Genomic DNA, 21,538 nt, shown 5'->3' on the forward strand with positions numbered 1-21,538 from the left:
AACCTAGGAAACAAGACCGCCCCGAAAAATGTACCCTCAACAAAGGCGCCCCCTGGCAAGCTCGCCCCTAGCATTGTCGACCCCGGCAAAGTCGCCCCCTGGCTTGGATTAACTGTAAATTATTTCTCAAGTCGCCATGGTCACTGAAGCAAACTTAAAACATTTGTTTTTTTACAATGAAAACTCGGAAAGATCATGACTGGGAAGTGGTGTGAGTCAAATGGCTTAATACTAAAGGGTTCATGGATGAAAAGCGTTATTTTGCTTACACACATTATTTTCATTCATAGATGAAATTGAAAATAAATAATTGTGAATAGGCAGGTGTTGGGAGATGATCTGTTTATATGTTATTTATTGGGGTGACCTTGCCCGAGGATGACATTTTCGTGGGCAAGTAAGCTAGATTACCATCATCCGGATTACTCCTAGAACTATTTCGGTTTCATCTGCTATCGTCTCCAGTAACGGGAGACGATAGCAGACGAAACCGCAATATGGGAGACGATAGCAGACGAAACCGCAATAGTTCTAGGAGTACATCCGGATATGGAGTGATTGTCCACAGTATGTATAGTTTGGCCGGTGGGGCGAGTTTGCTTGAGGAAACTTTTTTATTTTTTTTTTTATTTTTATGAATGACAGCAATAAATGTTACTGAATTGAATTACCAAAATATGTGATTGTGAACTGAACAAATTACCATTCCCCTGATCTACATTTGGACCACTATCAGTATCAATTTGCAATTCAACTGCAATTATATTTCATAATAAAAACCGCAATGGCTCTCGAATATAACAAAAATAACAACGTACTAAAGTAACTATACTCAACTAGGCCAAAGTAACACTAAGTAACAGTAACAGTGGTCCGGTATAAATATGTGTAGGTCCCTACGTATTTTTCACGCTGTTCCCCAAAATAACAGAGATGGCCCTATGCCTAGTTTGAAATTAAAAACAATTCAAATGAAAATACAAATTTAAAATGCCCGCTTGCCTAAGTTAAAAGTTTAATAAAGAACGTCAACAAGGTCAACGTGATAGGGGCTTACCTGCCATGCATACACACAGTTGCGCAGAACCACATATCCAGTTGTTTTAATCACAACCCAAGCACTCACAACTGTCATCGCTGACTACATACTGAATCTGAAATTCTTCACGAAATTACTGTACGATTCTATAGCGACTTGTTAAGTTGTAAGCCCAAAGTCTCCATGTACTGTCTAGACTTGTGGACAAGTCGTTAAATCGGCCCCACGTGCTGAGATAGTGCTCCCCCGACAACACTGCTCTCGCGCGAACTCACTGCTCTCGCGCGAACTGATGGCTCCCCGATTTTGACTCCTCATTAACGACTTGTACAAGTTGTCATCAGTTTGTGCACAGCCTATGGGCACTTCAGCCGAAATCGTACGGACGCATCTGATTGGTCGATGTCGTTAAATCAATGAATATTCAACATGTATATGCTATCAAACAGTACACCCTGTATTGGATGGGTTCGGGAAGTCACATGTATATGTATGAATGAACGATCAACAAACCTGTCAGCGTGTATTTATTATGCCTACACACTAGACGTAGTGTGTGTATGGTTGTACTTTTGAGTACGGATTTTCATCGGGAACTTTGACGTGCATATTAAATAAATAACTTCGTCTTAACTTGGTCTGACTTGGTTGATAAACTTGAAGAACAAGATATAGAAGCAGCTGTCAAGTAGCCAGTTTTCTCAAGGCATGCAACATGCAAGAGATCTGCTCACGTCGACGACAGGTCGCAAGGAAAAAGAAGAAGAAGCCGCCATTTATATGCATCATGCCAACACACACACACTGCACACAGCGTGTATTGATTGATGAAAGGCAATGACACTTTTGTAAACAAATGATTTGCACCGGCCGAATATTCGATGAAATCAGTAGCCTTGCTCAAGGCAGTGGTGATGGTTGGTGCATACTGTGTTGGCATCATGAAATCAAAACAGGTGAGCTTGCTGTTAAGTTTCTTAATTAAACTACTAATAAATTTGCGTTGACAAATAATATTGCAAAAATCTACCTCCATGGAGTTACCGGTAACTTGGTTTGGGGCTTCTTACTTAAAAGAACAAGTTTTGTTTTGAAGTAAAACTTAACAAAACATGTGTTATTATTCATATAACTCACTGTTCCACCATGGAGGTAGTTTCTACCTCCATGGTTCCACAAAAAGCACTGTCGTCAGTGGCGGTTGCACCGACACACACAGGTTATTAAAATTGAGCCCCTACTTCTAAAGTTCTAGTTCTACACAAGGTTACTTGTTTTGCATTGTTGTTGGAACTTTTGTATCTAGAGAGTAGAGTCTCAAGCAATGCAAAAAGTACCAAATTCACTGTTTTTGTTGTTGTTGGTTTTTATAATTAAACATAATTGTTGTTTTTTTTAGAAACAATAATAAAACATAATAACAAAATGTTTAAAAAATTTAAACACTAAAACTTAAATAAGATTTGAAATTACATGAGAGTCTTTATTTGTGATGGTGTTGCCTCGAACCTCACTTTAGCCCGTAAGTATTAGGTAGGTTTTATGAGCTGCATGTTATGCCAGCAAACACGTGAACGTGAAGGTCAAAACATTGTGTTGTTAGGTGACGTCACCACTTTGGGCTTAATTCATGCTCACGTAAGACGTCTGCACAGAGAGGTACCTGACGTGAAAAATGGTATCTTCATGTGTGATTTTAACAACACAATTTTCTGACATTTACGTTAACTTATTTGCTTGCAATAAGTATTAGCCTATCATACTACGGATAGTATTACACAATCAACATAACTTCAGGTCAACATTGTGTGTTTCTTTCTTTTCTCCACAGGGTCACATGGCAGCCTGACAGTGCAAGGGAAACACTCCTCGTTTAAGAAGGAAGTTCGTTCCACCCCTACCCCTAAGCTGCTGTAAAAACTGTGAAAGTTTGATCTCCTGCCTTACTGCGAGTCATGGGAAAAGTTAGCCGAGATGGATCTGCATTGGAGTGAAGATGTGTACGCAAAAACTGATACAACTCTAGACACTCATTAAATTACTCTGGTGCCTGATTTATAAAGAAATGTTCATACAAATAAAATAATCTTAATTGCAATCCTCTGTTTAATTGGTAACCAATGAAGCGATCTTAGAAGGAGCATGGCATCACAACGGCGATTTAACCTAAATATAACACGAGCAGCCCAGTTCTGCAAACTGTGAAGTCTCTTTTAAAATATGCATGTGGGTTTTCTGTAAGCAGCCCATTACAACAATCTAACCGAGAAAGAACATGGCTGCGAATCACATGATGTTATGAATCGTCAGATACATACTTCCTAATCTGTGACACATGAAATCGAACAGACTTGCAAAGCTGGAGCCGTTTTCACGAAACGTTAATCTTAGGGTTTGCATGTTACGTTGCAAGGCTGGGACTCAACTCAAGTCGTAAGATTAACACAAGTTGGAAAGAGTTTGGTGTAAACGAAAGCAGGTCTATTTGATCAGTCATAGACAATTCAATCAAAATATGCACCAAAGTTCTTGACTGATGTGGATGGTGCATTCTGAATGGTTCCAAATGTAAGAATGACATTTATACTGTGCAATTACCAACAATTATTTTGCTCATTTTAGTTAAAATTTATTCTTTCCAATCCAAATACTTAAATATCCAAAGCACAGACTGAGAGGGTTTGATAATGTATAAAGGCTAGGCGGTTGTGCAACATAGGTAGAAGACCCATTTAAAATGTTCATTCAAGTTAGTTTTCCCATATCCACCACTGTTTACATTTCTGTACGGTCTTCTAGCGGTGTCCACCCGAAGGTCCGTTAGTCCGAAGGTTTGATTGTCCGAACGCACAAATTTCCCATAACAGGGGGTTCATTAGTCCCAAAATGAAGTAGGTTTCATTAACCCGTACATTTGATACGATAGTCCGAAGGTTCATTGATCTGAAGGTTCACTGGTCCAAATAAGGTCCGATAGTCCGAATCAAACCTTATTGTCAATTCGGACTATCGGACTTATTGTCAATTCGGACTATCGGACCTTATTGTCAATTTGGACTATCGAACATTCAGACTATTGAACCTTCGGCCATCGAGCTGTAACCCTTCTAGCACTCGCCTAGTTTGTAAATTGTTTAAAGTGTTTTGTAATGAACAGGTTTTGCAAAAGTCAACTACTCACTATGTTTATATAGCAACCTGGAAGTGCAAGGGAAACACTCCACATTTTCTTTATTTACAGTTTCTACCATCAATATCCATTAGTCTGAAGGTATTTTCATTGTTTATTGCTCAATTTAATTTATTTCAACCACTGGTTTGCATTTGTTGATCGATTTATCAATAAATTTGTTTCTTGTTTTTTGTTTGAGGCAAACTACAATTTGAGTCACTGTTCCTTTTTTGCATTTCACGGTGTCTTTACCCTATTTGAGCCTTATATTAATTGTTATGATTGCTTGGAAGTGAGAAGTATTTTTCGTGGTTACAGTTGCTTAAAACAAAACAAAAGTACAGCTGCTATATGAAACCTTGTCTTGCAATATCTTGGGCAAGTAGAGTGTATGTCGATGATTAGCTATAATACCTTTAAAATACATCGACATCTGAAAAGAGTTACTGAAATTTTCCGGAATCCCTGCGATCCGCACACGACTGCCCTGTGAAACTTGTCCACAAGACTCACATATCAAACTTCCACATGTCGACCATGATTTTCAAAATCACTTTTTAGATGAAAACTTAAAATAAAAAAACATTTGTCAGTAAACAAATAATGAATTTTGGGACTGGTAGTATTAATACAAACTATATTTTATGTTGCAACTTGTCCAGTGTACACAGTCCGAGCAGAACACATCGGGTTAAAGGATTGCATTGGACCATTACCATTGACCGTGGGCATTATTTATTTGCATGAGGCAGCTCACGGATATTAAACAGATAAATAGTAATGCATTTGAAGATGACTTTGTAAAGTTAGGCCCTAATCAACTAATAAAGCAGTTAAATCAAAATAAAAAAGATTCACAGATGCCCTCCGGTTCAAGCTTTACAGTATTAGAAACTATTACTACCCTCTTATAAAAATGGACTCGTCTGCACGATTGTCTCCGCGGCAACAGTGAAGGTATACCGCGTTTGTACTTGAATACATGAATACATGAATACGTACCGCTGACAACTTGTACAAGTCGTTAATGAGGAGTCAAAATCGGGGAGCCATCAGTTCGCGCGAGAGCAGTGAGTTCGCGCGAGAGCAGTGTTGTCGGGGGAGCACTATCTCAGCACGTGGGGCCGATTTAACGACTTGTCCACAAGTCTATGTACTGTCAGGCGACATTTTATAAAGTAACTTGCCAACCAGAAACTGCGCATGCGCTGGTTTCGCCCCAATGTTTGTAAACAAAAGAAAGGTCTATAGCGCATCGCAGGGCACACACCAGTTGCGATAACGTAACCCTCCTGCCGACGGCGGAGCCAGAGGCGACTTTTTTTTTTCCAGGATGGTAAAGGCCAAGATTTGCATACCTCGCTCTCATTGGCTGAGTCTTGCTTATGAATTATTCATTGAAAAGTTGTTGCATACAAGCTTACGCGCGTGTGTTTTGTACACTGTATGTACATAATAGTATGCTCGACTCTAACACACTATGTCTGATCTACGTGAATGTACAGTACACGAGTCACTGTTTTGCTGAGCATTCTTGAAAAAAAATACCGAGGCTTAAAGAAGCCATGTGCCTTATATCATTTTCTAATATTTTTAGAGATTTTTATTTTGTAACCCTGGTATCAATACTATTATTAATATAAAAATTTAAATATCAGCTCGTTGATTCAATTATCACTGTTTATTTATACGCTTTATTATAAATATTAAGAAAAAAACATATGACAATTTTTTATAAAAATCAGATTTGGAAGCCAGTAATTATTCACACTTTTTATATATTTTTTATTTTTTTTATTTTTTGCAAGTTACCATGGTAATTTAAAAAAAAAAAAAAAAATATTTTTAATAAAATGAAGGCAACTGCTGGCTATACAGTCATACATAGAGTCTCAAAGAACACTTGTCACTGCAGATGTTTCTTCCATGTATGGCTTCACCGGGAAATCATACTTTCTCGTTTGCCGTGAAAACAGGAAAAACTCAAAACAAATGGGGCCAGTTGAAGTCATTGAAGATCGGTGTGTGGTGTGAACATTTCAATGTCCATCAAGTTTTAATACATGTTTGCATACTTCATATTAACAAATGAAGATAATTAGGGCATCGGTTGATATAATGGCATCATTATTTTTTTCCAAATTCAAAGAAAAAGGCATAATAGCGTGAAAACTGGTAAGCAGAGGATACACCACACACACTCGTGTACTGTACATTCACGTACACATGCATGACATCGCACACTCAAAAAGAAGTTTGTCTTATGTCCTTTTGCTTCTCTTGTTTGTATGTATTACTACGGAGCCCCTAAGGGGACATACTTTTTTTTTTTCTTTTTTCGTTCCCTCGAAATAATATTTCGTTCCCTCGAAATATTAATTCGAGGGAACAAATTAATATTTCGTTCCCTCGAAATAATATTTCGTTCCCTCGAATTAATATTTCGTCCCCTCGAATTAATATTTCGTTCCCTCGAAATAATATTTCGTTCCCTCGAAATAATATTTCGTTCCCTCGAAATAATATTTCGTTCCCTCGAAATAATATTTCGTTCCCTCGTGCACGTGACGTCCCTCGTGTACGTGCATTGTCATTCGTGTGTGCAGACTACTGAGTACTGGCCGGATCATTGCAGTGACTGCAGGTATTACATTGTTTTATTATTGTTTGGTAGGCTCAAATGATTGACAAAAACGAATTATGTATGATTGTGGAATAATTTTCTTATGGGTATTGTTGATGAATTAAGATAGTTAAACTTTCCGCCTTCGTGGCCCGTCTTCATGACCACCAAATGTTACACATGCAGTTTCACAACTTACTTTAGCCTATTATTAAGAACACTGTGGTAATTGGGTATAAATATGCGACACAAAATACTCTTAGGATGGTGTGGGCCGACCGGAGTTTAACCACTACTTATAGGGCGCTGTTTGGGATTATTTCGATGTTTGTGCCTTTGGGAAATATGGTGGGGGGGGGGCAAAGACAGTAACTTGTTGGCAATGTATATCTCCTCCATGTATCAAATGTTTTGATGTAAAAAACTCAGTTTGTTGTTGTTTTTCCCCCCTGTTTTCGCTCCGGAAGGGCGCCATCAACCATCAGTGCATACATTTAGTGTGTACATGTACTATACTTGTAGATTTGTTTGTCATTTTTAGGAAACAAGTTGGCATACTTCACAAAAATGCTTTGAAGGTAACATTAACGGTTTCCTGACATTAACGTTTTTCTATTTTATGCACTGTTCAACATGTGTCTGATATGGTTGTTACTTGATGAATAGTGACTGGTGTCCATTTTACTCTTGCCTGCAGGTACTCAGTGTGGTTACATGTAGGCTACATGTCATTAATCTACTTTTAAGATAATCTGGATAGAATTCGATTCGTAAGTATTTCATAGTTGTATTGCAATTTTATCTGAAATGTTTATAAAAGGTAAATATCACTTGATTGCTACAGTTCACGCGAATGCAACTGAAACCGTTGTTTTCTAGAGCTTGTAAACACTGAATTTGAGAAAATTTCTAAAGATTTCTTGTTCTCAGAAAGCCTACTTTGAACAATGAATTAGATGATTGCAATGTCAAAAGGTACCCATTCAGAAACAGGACAAGAAATTCTCTCATGTACAAATAATTTCCATCAAAGCGTTTTGTAAACATTTCAGTCCGTTCTAGAGGGCAACCGCGGTTGTTTTTTATCAAACTTCTTTTGTTCTTTTATTCCATTAGAGTCTGCGCCGTAGGTTTACCCATAATGGATCAGGATGAAATGGATGTGGCGATTAAAGTTTCAATCAGGGAACAACCAGACTCATCGCCTCGTTCACCAACACCCCCTCCGCCTTATTCACCACATTTATCAAACCAAACTTCAGAGACTGGTGCAAACCTCATAACACTCCATCGGTCACGAATTCAACCAGAACTTCTTGCTGTATTCATGGACCCAAACATACTGCATGCACCAATCAAAGTTCAATTTGTCGATGAGAAAGGTGCGGATGCTCGAGGACTGTCACGTGAGGCCTATTCAGCGTTTTGGAGGGATTTTTTTTTAACAGCATCTTGCGGGGAAAATGAAAGAGTGCCTGCAATATTTCCCGACTATGGTCAAGACGAGTGGGAAGCAGTCGGACGAATATTGTTGAAAGGCTACCAGGATACTGGAGTATTTCCACTTCAGCTGTCATACGCATTTTCTGTAGGTCTCATCAATGGGGTCTCAACAGTGACACCAGACATCCTCTTACAGTCGCTGAGGAAATATCTTTGCAACACAGATACACAAATACTTGACAAGGCTCTTCTCGGGGAGCGACTAGATGAAGAAGACAAAGAGGATTTCTAACACGTACTGTCTAGAGTGAAATGCCACGCAATCCCCAGTGATGATGAATTGAGACACATCATGATAAGCATTGCTCATAAAGAACTCATCCAGGAGCCAAAATAATATGCTCTTGATTGCATGGCAAGTACTGCCAGACAGGGTCTACAAGCTGTTCTTCCAAATGTTGCAGCCATAAAGGAAATGTATGAAAGTAAAACTCCTACTGCATGCAAGGTCATCAAACTGATACATGCAAATCCAGTAAACCAAGATCAGTCTGCATCTCTGTCATACCTGAAAGAGTTCATAAAGGGATTGGATCAAGCAATGCTCAAGAAATTCCTAAGGTACGTGACATCTGCTGAAATGATCTGCATCCAACAAATTGAAGTGTCCTTCAACCAACAGCGAGGTCTTGGGAGGGCACCACAGGTGCATACATGTGGCCCTTGCTTGAACTCCCTTCTACATACACTTCTTATCCAGATCTACGAAGTGAATTTATGGCTATCCTGGACAGCAATTACCTACAAATGGACATTGTGTAAAATGGTTAACCATTTGAGAACCCTGTTTTCATCCATGTACTTGCCAAGATAGTCTGTGGTTTATGTGGGGTGCGGTTGTATGGATTATGAGTTGCCAGCTCACACTTAAATCAAGGGAGTATCAGGGTTCGAAGTAAGAACCAATAAAATTTTACATTTATGTTTTATGAAGTCGGTTAAACCAAGACTTCTTATTCTCACGTTTTTGTACCTTAAAGCTATTTCACAGGATTGAGAAAATCAGACAACAGAATTGTTAACTGAGATAAATATTTCAGTTGGAAGTTTGCTGGGGGTTTTTATATTTGTTTATTTGTTTATTTTTAATTGGGGGGGGGGGTTCTCAAGAGAAATCAAGAGAGTATTAGGGTTCGAAGTAAGAACCCATAAAATTTTACATTTATGTTTTATGAAGTCGGTTAAACCAAGACTTCTTATTCTCACGTTTTTGTACCTTAAAGCTGTTTCACAGGATTGAGAAAATCAGACAACAGAATTGTTAACTGAGAGAAACATTTCAGTTGGAAGTTTTGTTTTGTTGTTGTTTTGTAATTTCTAACTTGTTAGAGGTTTCTTGACCATCTGTGTGAGCCAGTTTTTGTCATATATGAAGCCAAATTTGCTTTGTGTTTAAAAGTTGAAACGTTGCCTAATCTTTTAAAAGTTTTATTAAGGCTTTTGTTTGAAAGTTTATCACGTTTTTTTACCAAGAAAGATTTAAATGGTTGAAATATTCGGGCGTGTATTGAGCAAAGAAATAGTTTTGTTGAATGCAAACTGGTAGTTTTGTACACTCATTCAGTGTCATTTTGTTCGGTTGGCACAAAAAAGTTTGGTAATTGCTATGTTTCAAAACTAACTTGGTAGAATATTGTATTTTGAAGTGTTAATTATGTATTTACAGTTACCCTTTAAGTACTTGGTAAACACTATCTTACCATCATTTTGTAAACAATTCCTAGGCCTACTGTTCCTTGTAAAGGTTTATCTGTGTGAAACTTAACATTTTTAGAGATACATGTAAACATCAGTGTGATATGTTTAGCTTACCTTTACAAGAATGTTGATAAGACATATACTGCTTGATTCGTAACACTGAATATCATAGGACACAGTTCGATATTAGAAGTATCAAGTAATAAAGGAAAAGGGGATTGGACTGGGCAAACGTTAATTCTATACTTGGGTGAACCAAAAAGAAATTACCAGAACGTGATTTGAACCTGTGACCTCCGAATCAACGAGCCAGCGCTCTACCTCCGTTAATCCGGAGGTCGCAGGTTCAAATGACATTCTAGTCAATTTTTATTGTTTCATCCCAAAATAAGATTTCAGTAGGAAAAGATTACAAAGCGATGGCAAAAGATAGCCTTGAGACACTGTACTTTTGTTGCTTCTTTTACTTTTATGTTGATCACAACTGTTTATGTAATATTATGTTTGACAAGTTTCTACATTTTGGGGGTCATGTAGGTTTTTAAGATTGGCTGCATGCATTCATTCGTGGAAGAGAATTTAGTTCATTGATGAAAGGCATAATCACTGATGTTTGCAAAAACAGGTTTGGTAACCGGAGCGTTCACTTCATTTGTGCAAACAGGTTTGACTACGTCTTGAACAGTATTGACCATTATGTTGTTAACAGGTGATGCAATGTAGGCAAATAGGCTATAAAAAACACCTTTAACAACAACAATAATTTAAACCCTGTTTTTGCACAACTTTCCTAATGGTGTAGTATCAATTTGCGGGATTAAAACATTCAGTTCATCTTAAACTTTATTTAAATTATTGTGCATGTTTATTTCTTCTCAAGTTGTCCAACTAACATCTTTCAATGCGGCTCACTACTACGCAGCACACAGGATATTTTATGGCTGGAGTCACACCCACACAATGGCGAGCAAAAGTACAATTTGTTGACAGCATCAATGACTTCAAACATATTTTTAAAAATATCTCAATGTTTGAAACATATTTGGAACATTTGGATGTTTGTTGATATACTCAGCGATATCAGTATTTATAAATAAGTGACACACGAAAAAAATGTTTGTTAAAGTTTTGAGACATCTCGAAATGACCGGTGGATGAGATATCTAAATAAAAAACAACAACAACAACAACAATAATAATTGAGACTATATCTAAATGTTATAACGATAGCTTTATATACAACAACATACTCAATAGCTGTCAGTTGTTTCAAATACAAACACATTGCAAATGATGGAAAAATCCTGCTACTTCAGCTCGCCAAATAATCCTACATTGCAATGATTAAGTATTCCTATTTTTGTTTCTCTGATTCACACAATTGCGGCACTGATTGTTCGTCTTAGTTCCAAATACAAAAATACAGCAGAATCGGAATCGTTTGGATATTGATATCGGTTTTCTTTCATCACCATGCAGGACAAATCATATACATCTCTGTCACAAGGAACCGGACCCCTAAATGAGCACTCCTCTTTACAAACGGCAGTCTGGTGTGAAGGTACTTCGCACAGGTAGCTGATAGTGCCATATAATTCAGGCATGTGGTACAAGACGTCAGGACGACCACTTGGGGAATTGGCATTCCTCGAAGGGCGTATCAAGTGCCTGTTCCATATTTCCATTATGCTATCCAATTCATCCTGAAATGAGGAACGAAAAGAAACGTGTTATGCTGGTTGTAGGCAGCTTTAGATAAAGGCAACGTTGGGGCATGGAGGTGGGACGTGTGTCATTCACTCTAAATCATTAAAAATATTATACATTGACTCATGCACACAATGTTTTTAATCACTTTGGAGTTTAATGTATTTACTGCGTTAGTAAGGATTGTGTGTTTTTCGCAATGTCTAAAGTATTGTATGCACTTCATATCCACACTACATTTAACTCCATTGAGGGTGAAAAGGGGGCTTACATGTCCACTCCTCTTGTTCAAGTGAGAACAGTAGTAGTTAGTGGAATTAAACCTTAGTAGAATCATGTCAATTTATACCTACCTGAATGACATGCATAAAGCAGAATTGCATTAAGTTCACATCCAAAAATGTGCCGCTGAAATCGCCTTGGTCAAGAAGGCGCCTGAACAGACGAATCCAGTAATCTGTGCACTCTCTTCTAAGAAAGGACCACCAATACTCTATACGTTGATTGGCAGTACTTCTTCCTTCCATGTAGCTGTTGTAACCTGCCATGGCGTCATCGTTATCTAGCCGTAAAAACCTCTGAATGTCACGGACATATATATTTTCAGTTCCTGCATCGCCGCGAACGAGCCGTGGACATCCACCAAGTGATTCTACCACTTCTAGGTAGTATCCCCCGATTATCTTTGGGTCAGAGTTCGTGTAATATGCATTCAGCCACATAACTCGTCGAGAAAAGCCATCTACACAGCCACTGATGCAGATGCCATATCGGCTTAACTTGTCATAGCCATCAATGTGCCAAACGTAGTCGGGGCCCTTCGATGAGTAAGATCGACGCAGCAACCTCCGTTTCCGTCTTTGAGCAGTTCCCTCCGAATCCAAAATACCAAGGATTACGCGGATGTCCTCCTTTTTGCAGTGTAGGTTATGTGCTAGGCATTTTTCGTACATCCATCTGTAACCATGTAGTTGCCCCGAATTTGCTATCTGTGACTGAACAAAATCTATTACGTCTCCAATGTTGCTATAATTTTTCCTTCTGAATAGACCCATTTGTCTCAACATTCTTTTCAAATGACGTAGTGATATTACAACACCGTGCTCAATAGCCATTACGTTGATTATGTCCTTGTAAGTTAATCCCATAGAAAAATAAACTTTAATCGCCGCATCCATTTCATCCTGATCCATTATGGGTAAACCTACGGCGCAGACTCTAATGGAATAAAAGAACAAAAGAAGTTTGATAAAAAACAACCGCGGTTGCCCTCTAGAACGGACTGAAATGTTTACAAAACGCTTTGATGGAAATTATTTGTACATGAGAGAATTTCTTGTCCTGTTTCTGAATGGGTACCTTTTGACATTGCAATCATCTAATTCATTGTTCAAAGTAGGCTTTCTGAGAACAAGAAATCTTTAGAAATTTTCTCAAATTCAGTGTTTACATGCTCTAGAAAACAACGGTTTCAGTTGCATTCGCGTGAACTGTAGCAATCAAGTGATATTTACCTTTTTGAAATATATTTTTCGAGGTCTTGTCCACAATATGTGAAAGCATTTTCGAACAGAAATATTCTTCAGGTAACAACTTTATAAACATTTCAGATAAAATTGCAATACAACTATGAAATACTTACGAATCGAATTCTATCCAGATTATCTTAAAAGTAGATTAATGACATGTAGCCTACATGTAACCACACTGAATACCTGCAGGCAAGAGTAAAATGGACACCAGTCACTATTCATCAAGTAACAACCATATCAGACACATGTTGAACAGTGCATAAAATAGAAAAACGTTAATGTCAGGAAACCGTTAATGTTACCTTCAAAGCATTTTTGTGAAGTATGCCAACTTGTTTCCTAAAAATGACAAACAAATCTACAAGTATAGTACATGTACACACTAAATGTATGCACTGATGGTTGATGGCGCCCTTCCGGAGCGAAAACAGGGGGGAAAAACAACAACAAACTGAGTTTTTTACATCAAAACATTTGATACATGGAGGAGATATACATTGCCAACAAGTTACTGTCTTTGCCCCCCCCCCACCATATTTCCCAAAGGCACAAACATCGAAATAATCCCAAACAGCCCCCTATAAGTAGTGGTTAAACTCCGGTCGGCCCACACCATCCTAAGAGTATTTTGTGTCGCATATTTATACCCAATTACCACAGTGTTCTTAATAATAGGCTAAAGTAAGTTGTGAAACTGCATGTGTAACATTTGGTGGTCATGAAGACGGGCCACGAAGGCGGAAAGTTTAACTATTTTAATTCATCAACAATACCCATAAGAAAATTATTCCACAATCATACATAATTCGTTTTTGTCAATCATTTGAGCCTACCAAACAATAATAAAACAATGTAATACCTGCAGTCACTGCAATGATCCGGCCAGTACTCAGTAGTCTGCACACACGAATGACAATGCACGTACACGAGGGACGTCACGTGCACGAGGGAACGAAATATTATTTCGAGGGAACGAAATATTATTTCGAGGGAACGAAATATTATTTCGAGGGAACGAAATATTAATTCGAGGGGACGAAATATTATTTCGAGGGAACGAAATATTATTTTGAGGGAACGAAATATTAATTCGTTCCCTCGAATTAATATTTCGAGGGAACGAAATATTATTTCGAGGGAACGAAATATTATTTCGAGGGAACGAAATATTATTTCGAGGGAACGAAATATTAATTCGTTCCCTCGAATTAATATTTCGAGGGAACGAAAAAAAAAAAAAAAAAAGTATGTCCCCTTAGGGGCTCCGTAATTATGTACATACAGTGTACAAAACTCACGCACGTTAGCTTGTATGCAACAACTTTTCAATGAATAATTCATAAGCATGACCCAGCCAATGAGAGCGAGGTATGCAAATCTTGGCCTTTACCATCCTGGAAAAAATAAATCGCAAGCCGGAGGGTTACGAGTCACTCCCAATCGATGCAGGGCGAAATGGTCAAACACGTACAATTTCGACAGCTAGTCAACAGATTTGCTCAATTTTTACCCCTTGCAAAAATCATGACATAAATTCTATGAATACGATCTTAATCCTCAATATCTAATGAATAACATTCAACACACCATTGAGAAAGTATTTTGAAATAAAGTACAAAAACTTACCAGATCCCGGAGCGAAACAGTCACAAATTTCCCAGGTTCTATTTTGAACCTGTCGCTTCGCCCATTTGTGACTTCCCGATGTTCATTGCGGTTGGACTAAACCATTCTGTAAAAGGGGTGTGTGCGTGTGCGTGTGCGCTGTCCGTTTACTATGCCCGCTGTTCACTCACTTAAAGCACTGCCGCACTGCAGCACCCCTTGTAACACCCCTTTTACAGAATGGTTTAGTCAAACTCGGCTGCGGCTCGGTCGGCAGGTCGTCAATTCAATTGGCTGGTACCTGCGGTTGGGTTCAGCGCTTGGGGTCAGCGCATGGTAACCAGCTACAGGTTCAAAAATAGAACCTGGGAAATGTGTGACAGTTTCGCTCCCGGAATCTTGTAAGTTTTGGTCCTTTTTTTTCAAATTATTTTCTCAATTGTGTTTTTGAATGTTATTCATTAGATATTGAGGATTAAGTTCGTGTTCATAGAATTTGTGTCATTATTTTTTAAAGTGGTAAAAAATGAGCAAATCTGTTGACTAAAATATTTCGCCCTGCATCGATTGGGAGTGACTCGTAACCCTCCGGCTACGCCGTCGGCAGGAGGGTTACGTTATCGCAACTACGCACACACACGAAGTGAAGCATTTGAAATCTCAAGAGGGCGCGCGCCATTATGCACATAGGACAAAAAGCTGATTAGCCGCGGCACATGGGCACAACCACTCTTTTGAATAATAACTTTTTTTTGGGTCGGGCAATTTGTAGATTGTGATGTTACAACAATGTACCACAACCTGGGGCTCTGGGCTTCAACTTGTTAGTAGAAATGCTGAGTTTAGGCTTTAAAACTGCCATGGGCGTCAAATCCGTCTTGAAGGATTGGGGGGGGGGGGGGGGCGCGGACATCGCTAGTCATTGGATTCGGCGTTGTGTCCGGCCGGGCCCGCCTTAGCGCCCCGGGCAACTTGTGGGTCGTAGATGCTCTCTGGTGATATCTAAGCCTTTTTATAGACACATTTTGACCCCTTAAATTCACCTGTGTAATTATTTAAAGGTAATACAATAAATGCAGTGAGGTCCACTACAAGTTAGTTTTTTTTTCCTGTGATATTTCTAGTTGCTTTCCAATAGGTAGTACTGATATATGAGGCCTACTTCCGATATATTTTCGTTTTCTCGTCGTACTGCTGGCTTGCAGAGCATGATACCTAATTTATAAATATTATTAAAAGAATCAAACTGTTATTGAACCTATGGTACTGCCGTACAAACGATGATCTTTTTGTTTTGCTGAACTGTATTACAGCATAGTGGAAAAAAAAATATTATTATCAAACTTTGGAGCGGAAAACATTGTTTATAAACTGCATTTTATTATAATTCCCACAGCGCAGAATTTGTTTAACCTCTCATTATTATTATCTGTTAACAATTGTTGAAAAAAAATTTCTTTCGTCAGAAAGTTACAGGTTAATGTCGGTCGCTTCGAACCAGAGTCACAAAATGTAGAGCAGGGAGGTATCCAATGCACTTTTACGTTAGTCGTATATATATATATATATATGACTTGACTCGGGTCCGAATTAAGTGTGGTGGTTCATATTTTTTGTCTGGAATTGAGAAAATTACACATTAAATTATGTCAAATCAGGCCCGTAACCAGGAATTATATTTTAGGTGGGCGAATTTAAAAAGAAAGTACACCGGCGCATTAGCACCGCCCGTTGAAAAACTTTGCGTTTCATGCCGACTATTTTTACAAAAAGGAATAGCCTTTTTGTATTTACATCAAGATGAGTGAATAGTTGTTGCAGAAAAAGGAAGTTTCCCAAAGTATATATATATATATACAACGATACAACCTGGGAAGCGGCAGACCTGGGTGTGATCCCTGGCTACACGGCAGTTTGCGGTTGAATGGCTTCTGACAGGCACCCCCGAACAAAGATATTGACTAATTAGGGAGACCACCAACATAGGGCTAGATAGCTCAGTTGGTAGAGCGCCGGCACGTTAAACCGGAGGTTGTTGGTTCAAATCCCGCTCTAGTCAATTTGTATTTGTACCTAGTCAGTTTCCCTTGTGATTTATTATTTGATATATTGTATATATATATAAACTGCACCAATAAAGTATCTAAACACTTACAAATGGTCAGATATATCGGAACCTGAAATAGTATGCCAAAAAATAACTATTCATTTCTATTCACCGTTAATTTCTGCACATTTTGACACCTCTTGTGTTGAGATACTTTATTGGCGCAGTTTATATATAATGAATAGGGTAGATGGCCTTAAAGACCTGCTTGAACGAAAATGTCAAGTCGTGAACTTTGCTGAATTCCACTTAAAATGTTTTCGATGAATAAGGAAATCGAATCATATGATTATAAATAGGTTTCAATTGTGTAAAAAAACAATCATTTTGTATGCCCTTGTCCAGCGCTTTTCTGCGAGATCTGCGAAAAGCCCCGTTACGTAATCACTCTCATATTAAACGTCATAAGTAGATAAAGCCGCTTTGTTGCAGCGTTGATGTATAACAAAGCAAACTCCCACAAAAATGACGTCAGCGGCATTGTCCTTTGACGCCCGCTCTCAACGGCAGAAGTGTTTTTAGTTTTTCAAAAAACCTTTAGGTAGGGGCCTGATTCAGAAGTGTACACATATCAAAATTACATTAAAATGGTGAACAAGTGCATTATAAACAAATAGAAATACCATTTCTGTTGAAAACATTCCGCTCAGGTAGCTGTTCAACTTTCGATCCAAACCGGACCTTCTTCAGAGGCATAAAACAAGTACAAACAAATACATATCCATTTATAGAAAAAGAGAGGGGGAAAGGGATTAAGGAAAGGATCCAGAAAGAAGCGGGAAAATAACAGCCAATCAAAGTTTCTATTTCAGAAACAATATTGGTTGGTATGAACCAATAGGAGTGAAGTGGCGAGGACAAAGGATGTTTAGTATGTGAAAGGATGGGTTACTGGACCATACAAGTGGTATACAATGTATTGTTCGACAACAATGCAAGGAGACATGAAAGGGTAGGATTAGAGAGCAATTAATCAATTAATAAGAATAGCAAGATCAAATGTATGATGATTTTAAAAATAGGTATGAGGGACCTGTGGAAAAAGGGGGGGGGGGTTACTTACATCAGATAGTTACAGTGATGAATTTATAAAAACAACTTTAAACAAAATTCATTTATACTTGAGGCAGATGTGAAGTGGAGGGTAATGGGAAGTTATTTAACACCAGTGTTTATATTTAGTCCAAAGGGTTTGACTGTCTTGAGTTGGTGAATCCAGTGTGATTCTCTATGCTTGCGGTGTGTGTCATTACCATTGCAAGCTTCAATCACCAGAAGTTCAACATCAATGACACTATGATTGGGGCTGTTGAAGTGGATAGAGACTGGGTACGGTTTCTTGGTCTTTATGGAAGAGACATGATTCGCAAAGCGAAGACTAAGTTTGGTCTTAGTCTCTCCCACATATTGTAGCCCACATCTCTTACATGATAGGACATAGGCTACATTAGACGTGCTGCATTCAGAGTCGGTCTTGATGTTGTATGAAGAGCCAGTGGTATGACTCTTCTTAATACATTCATGACAAAGTTATCTTTCTCTGCCTGTATCAAGTGCAAGTGCACAATTCGGCTACCATTGATTCATCTATGCACATGCGACCTGAGAAATAATCCAATGAGGATTGCCCATTCATCTGATGGCATTTGAGAGGCTGACAATCTGTGGCTGGGAGATCTCCTCTGTTGGGAGGCCCTGATCATTCTGCTGGAAGTTCTCCAGGATATCTCTAACATTTTCGAGAAAGCATTCTTCTTGAAGTTGCTTCAGCAGCCAGTATCTGGTCCTGAGAGCATCCATCACTAATAAAAACGACAGGTTTTCTGTGAGCCCAAACGCTCCACCTGAATCTTTCACAATCTTCTTCTTCTGCTCACCAAGTGAAAAACTTCTCAAACTTATCATTGATAAGGCAAGGAGTTCATCTCTGATGCTGACAGCAGGCATCCTACGTGAGTAGTTTACATGGTTCAAGGCAAAGAACAGCAGTGTGAGTTCCTGCAAGACAATCCACATACAGAAAGAGGGGAGGATTCTCTCTGTGAGCCCCGATGAAGATGAAAATTCTCATGATCATGTCCAAGTACATGAAAGTAGGATTTCTCCTCTGCATATTAATGTTTCTTCAAGCTGTGGCAGACTCTTTATCTTTGGTGCCCTCACTGAGCATGAAACCCTCACTCATGGAGATGTGCAGAGACAAGAGAGTGATCTTGTGGGCTTGCCTATCGAGTTAGTGTGTGGGATGCCTTCAGATACAAGTCAGCCACACCAGATAATGCTACCTCTTAGAAAAATGTCGTCCGGTCCGGCTAGTAACTTAGAGCAGAGACATCCCCAATATTATTCCAGATTGCCTTTTCTGTTAGCAGACCACCTACATTTAGCACATGCTTACTCTCGCAGTGAGAATCTGGTCATTTCTACTGTACAGACTTTACCAGGGTGAACACAGGTTGGTCAAAGTAATGACTGGATTTGTCATGGACTAAGAAATTTTACAGTTTGTCCCTCAACATCCATTGCATGCTTGATCATAGCAGGAGTGGGGACTTCTCAAAGAACAAGAGAGTTTTTTTTGTGTTTTGAATGCTCTACCCATCTGAGCACCCATCGACTGGAAACGTAACACTTATACAATCTGGCACCGTCTTTAAAGTCACCTGGAAATATATTTGTTTTCTTTCAAACATAAGAGTATATGCTTACGAACAATAAAACATTTTTTTAGTAATTGTTTGTCACGATTTATATGTTTAAAAAATATATAAAGTGGTTTGGGGACTGACTCCGCCTACCCCTTTTGTGACGTCAATCGAGGCAGACTTTGCCTGCAATGCGTATAGTAAACACACGTGCAAAGTACATGTACGTCCAAGTCGTGAGTTGGTACGTTTCAAAAAGTGTGTTCTGCATTCAGCAGCAATACACTTGGTCGGCATTGCCGGGAAAAAAAACATTTTTTTTTTGAAACGTACAAACTCACGACTTGGTCCGTACATGTACTTTGCAATTGTGTTTACTCTACGCATTACATGCAAAGTCTGCCTCGATTGACGTCACGAACAGCGCCCTCTCGGGTCGGGGTCTACTCTTAAATTTGTAAATAACATAAGAACAAATTTTTTTAAAACCTTAGTTAACTGTTTATTCACATTCCACTCATCAAAACACATATATTAGTGACAAAAGCTTTATTTTGAAAAAATACCACTTCCAGATGACTTTAAAGTTATGGCTGGTACATTATAGGCGTAGCAGCTGTCGGGAAAGAGTGTGTTTTTCCTTTCCAGAAAGGTGGTAAAACTGTGTACACCGTATGTTTTTTATTAGACTTAGCAATCCCCTATACTTCGAAAAAATGAGAATTCATTGAAAGTGTCTTTTACACTGGTCTTAAGTCTCCGTGGTGTGAGATTGTATTGTTTGTTTGCTTAAAAATTGTGTTTTATCTAGATATTCAGATGATTCATGATTGTTTAACATTCCTATTTAACCTGCAACCAGAGGTCTTGCCCCAAACCAAATAAAAAAAAAAAAAAATAAATAAAAAGGTGATATTTTGTTATGTAGGCGGCCATTTTGAAAGTTTGTGATTTACATAAAAACAATTACAAATTCCGGAGGGCTCCTCGGCTAATATTGATTAATAGACCCTTATGAAGCCCTGTGCCTGTGACCTTGATATTTTACGCTAAGCCACCTGACTAATAATTGAAGCCTCAGAAACGTTAAGGGAAAGCATATAATTATTTCCCCCTAAATACGATTTGCCCCTATGGTCGACTTTTTCTGCATAGCTTTTCCCCCTAATCCACCTCTAGGTATATATTATTGTTATTATTATTATTATTTTTTTTTTTTTGGGGGGGGGGGTTGGCGGTGGTCGGTAGGCTACATAAACAACATTCCAGTCAGTGATAGGATAAAGGGACCATGACCCAATTTCCTAGTAAGCAGAAAATGCTTCTAAGCAAATTGCATGCTGTAAAAAATGAATGGGGGCACTACTGAGTTTCAATAGTGTGAAATTTATTATGCTTATGGTGGGATACACCAAGTGAGAAGACTGGTTTTTGTTACCAAACGTATTCATGCATTCAGCACTTTGCCTAATGCACGTTTCATACAAGTTGTAAAAAGGCCCCGTGCTTTCACACTCGACTCACGCGCATGGTCTTAAAGAAACCTGAAGATTGAATCCAAAACATACTGCTTGAGGAAAAACAAATAACGCGAAACTTGATTGTATTCAGGGGAGTGCTAATGGAATTTCAATAGAGAAAACCCTTACACGAAGAAATAACCCATCTAAATAGCCGTCAAATACCTAAACAAACAAAAACCCGGATTTGCCCCATGCAGAATTGATTGCTCAATTAAGTCTTGATAGTTGGACTCTTCATAACAAAGATCTTATGTAACCCAAGGCAAACGGGTCATAATAGTGCACAAACTTTGAACTCATAAAAAGTATTCGGCAATTTTGGAGCTATTCTCTTTATCAAGGATTATGCCTTATCTAATGGTACGACCCTAACCAGTACTGACC

The 21,538-nt window shown here is 38.5% G+C and overlaps 2 protein-coding genes and 1 long non-coding RNA gene across 3 annotated transcripts; 2 read left to right on the forward strand and 1 right to left on the reverse strand.

Annotated features, from left to right (window-relative positions):
* The first annotated feature begins 1,599 nt into the window (after positions 1-1,599).
* Positions 1,600-3,375, forward strand: LOC117303024. The gene is made up of 2 exons (XR_004520482.1): positions 1,600-1,995; positions 2,871-3,375. It is a non-coding gene; the product is annotated as an uncharacterized LOC117303024 (long non-coding RNA).
* Positions 3,376-7,284: 3,909 nt separating this feature from the next.
* On the forward strand, positions 7,285-8,608 carry LOC117307331. Its single transcript, XM_033792052.1, has 2 exons — positions 7,285-7,604; positions 7,951-8,608. Exon 2 carries the CDS (start codon positions 7,976-7,978, stop codon positions 8,567-8,569), a length of 594 nt encoding a protein of 197 aa, XP_033647943.1. The 5' UTR covers positions 7,285-7,604; positions 7,951-7,975; the 3' UTR covers positions 8,570-8,608.
* An 802-nt stretch (positions 8,609-9,410) lies between these two features.
* LOC117307332 lies at positions 9,411-12,941 on the reverse strand. The gene is made up of 2 exons (XM_033792053.1): positions 12,096-12,941; positions 9,411-11,738 (listed from the first exon to the last, which is right to left on the reverse strand). Exons 1-2 carry the CDS (start codon positions 12,933-12,935, stop codon positions 11,409-11,411), a joined length of 1,170 nt encoding a protein of 389 aa, XP_033647944.1. The 5' UTR covers positions 12,936-12,941; the 3' UTR covers positions 9,411-11,408.
* Positions 12,942-21,538: the final 8,597 nt, after the last annotated feature.

Source organism: Asterias rubens, chromosome 2 (genome assembly GCF_902459465.1).
Source record: "Asterias rubens chromosome 2, eAstRub1.3, whole genome shotgun sequence".
NCBI lineage: Eukaryota > Metazoa > Echinodermata > Asteroidea > Forcipulatida > Asteriidae > Asterias > Asterias rubens.